The sequence below is a fragment of the Centruroides sculpturatus genome, unplaced genomic scaffold (assembly GCF_000671375.1).
Source record: "Centruroides sculpturatus isolate CEXI.00-Female unplaced genomic scaffold, Cexi_2.0 scaffold50, whole genome shotgun sequence".
Classification (NCBI taxonomy): domain Eukaryota; kingdom Metazoa; phylum Arthropoda; class Arachnida; order Scorpiones; family Buthidae; genus Centruroides; species Centruroides sculpturatus.
The window spans coordinates 1,014,949-1,016,930 of NW_019384891.1; the positions used below are offsets into that span (position 1 = coordinate 1,014,949).

The 1,982-nt window shown below is 34.5% G+C and overlaps 1 protein-coding gene across 1 annotated transcript; it reads right to left on the reverse strand.

Moving 5' to 3' along the window:
- Positions 1 to 533: 533 nt before the first annotated feature.
- LOC111631221 lies at positions 534 to 1,705 on the reverse strand. The gene is made up of 2 exons (XM_023375423.1): positions 1,432 to 1,705; positions 534 to 1,336 (listed from the first exon to the last, which is right to left on the reverse strand). The coding sequence occupies exons 1-2, from the start codon at positions 1,694 to 1,696 to the stop codon at positions 615 to 617; spliced, it is 987 nt and encodes a 328-aa protein (XP_023231191.1). The 5' UTR covers positions 1,697 to 1,705; the 3' UTR covers positions 534 to 614.
- Positions 1,706 to 1,982: the final 277 nt, after the last annotated feature.

Sequence of the window (1,982 nt, forward strand, 5' to 3'; positions counted from 1 at the left end):
ACGTGATAATTTTCCCACCGCGAAACGATAAAAGCCACTTCTCTTCCCCCTCGAAAGAGTCGTTTCGAGGATTTAACTGTAACTTGACGTTTTAGGCTGCGTACACACTAGGCGTACGCAGCCTAAAACGTCGGCCTCAACTTCGCTATTATAGTGAAACGTGCGTTTATCAACCACGTTAATGATGGCACGTTATTTCCATCTACTGTCCGCAATGATTTATTTTTTATTGTCATTTTGTTACAGGTTGAGAATCCTTTACTTGAAATGCTCGGGACAGGAATTGTTCCGGATTTTGGAATATTTGTATATTTGATCGATATTAGTTTGATTTGGCTTTTCTCCTGAAGTTGGATGATCGGTATGACTCCATTGTTAATAGGTAAAGCATGATGTACAGGGCAAGATACTACTGAAATCAAAGCCGATATTTTAAATTAAATAAATTAAAAATTACAGCCGGAATTGTGAGGGGCTGTAATACAAAGGGTGTAAAGAAAACTGCAACGAAAAGTAAATCTTTACTACGACTTATTTATTTTACAGAAATTTTTTAAAATTATATACGGTATTTCAAATTATCAAATCGCGTATAAATTATTATGAATTATCAATTATTTATCAACTTTACATTTATCGTTTGACATGGTAGAAAATCGGACATTTTTTCCTGATTTTTGTTCTCTTCTTTGTCTAGCCATAAGAACACATTTATCACTGCCAACTTTCAGAAATGGCGGATCCGTTGAAATAAATGGTTTACGCCTACATTTCTCATCATATCTATTTGGAAAAGCTCGCTCATCTTTGGCATAAGTTTTAGATTCTGGCTGTAAACACTCACGAATTCTCGACAGATTTAACGATTCGTGTACATTATTCCGTCTATTTGAAAACACGGATTTAAAATCTTCCTTTTGGATGCCTCCTGGAGGATGCGATCTCATCCATTCTTTACTACGAATGCTTAATTGTTCCGGAATTGTTTGGACGTATCGACTTTGCTTGTTTGTTTCGTGGATATAGACGTTTTTATCTTTTTTGGCTTCATTGAAAATAAAACCTTCGATGACTCTAGTCTCTTTTTTCGGAACCGTTTCTAGCCTTTTGTTTAATTTGGGATCACCTTCCGGTTTCGGTGTCACAAAGGATGGTAATAAATCAGACAGAGAACAATTTCGAACAGAAGTGTCTGTTTCGAAATATTCATAATTTAGTTTTGGTTCCTTATTTCTTAATTTTGGTTTATGTTTTTTGCTTATACGTTTAGTCCTAACTTCAAATATATATTTCTTCTCGTCATTCTGTTCGCGTTTCCGACATTTTACATCTTTATCTGTAAAAATTTTTAATTTTAACAATCGTATAAATGAGAAATGATTTATATAAGAAATTATTTTACGCTATTTCAATGTTTACATTCGAACTTACCAATCCGGTTAGCAATTTCATTTCTAAAATTAAGAAATAACTGTTCTTTGTAATCATGGTTGTGAACGGGAAGCTCTTCTGTTCTACTCATTTCTTCGTCGTGTGGCTCAGGTATTTCAAGAGGAACGCCTGATATAACTTCCTCAGCTATTAACTCTTTTAAGGGCTCGGGAGTAGAAGTTTCTTCAGAATAATAATATATTTCCTCACTTATTCTTTTTTCAGGGATGGAAACAACAGTCTCATCATCTCGCTTATTCATCATTAATTCTTCGTGTTTTTCCTTTACTGTGGAGGAACGATCTCCATTGAACTAATTTGATTACGCTGTTCTTCATTTTCAGGTGTTCTGATATTTTCTGGTAATACGCTGACTTTTGGCACGAACTCAATATCCGTATTGTGTCTAACCGTTAATTCAGATTCCAACGGTACTTCGACATATTGAGATTTATCCATTGTTTCTTTAGGATGTTCATCAAGCTCGTAATCAGACGAGGAAATATTGACGATATTATAATCAGCTGGAGTAGACACTTTATTTTTTATAT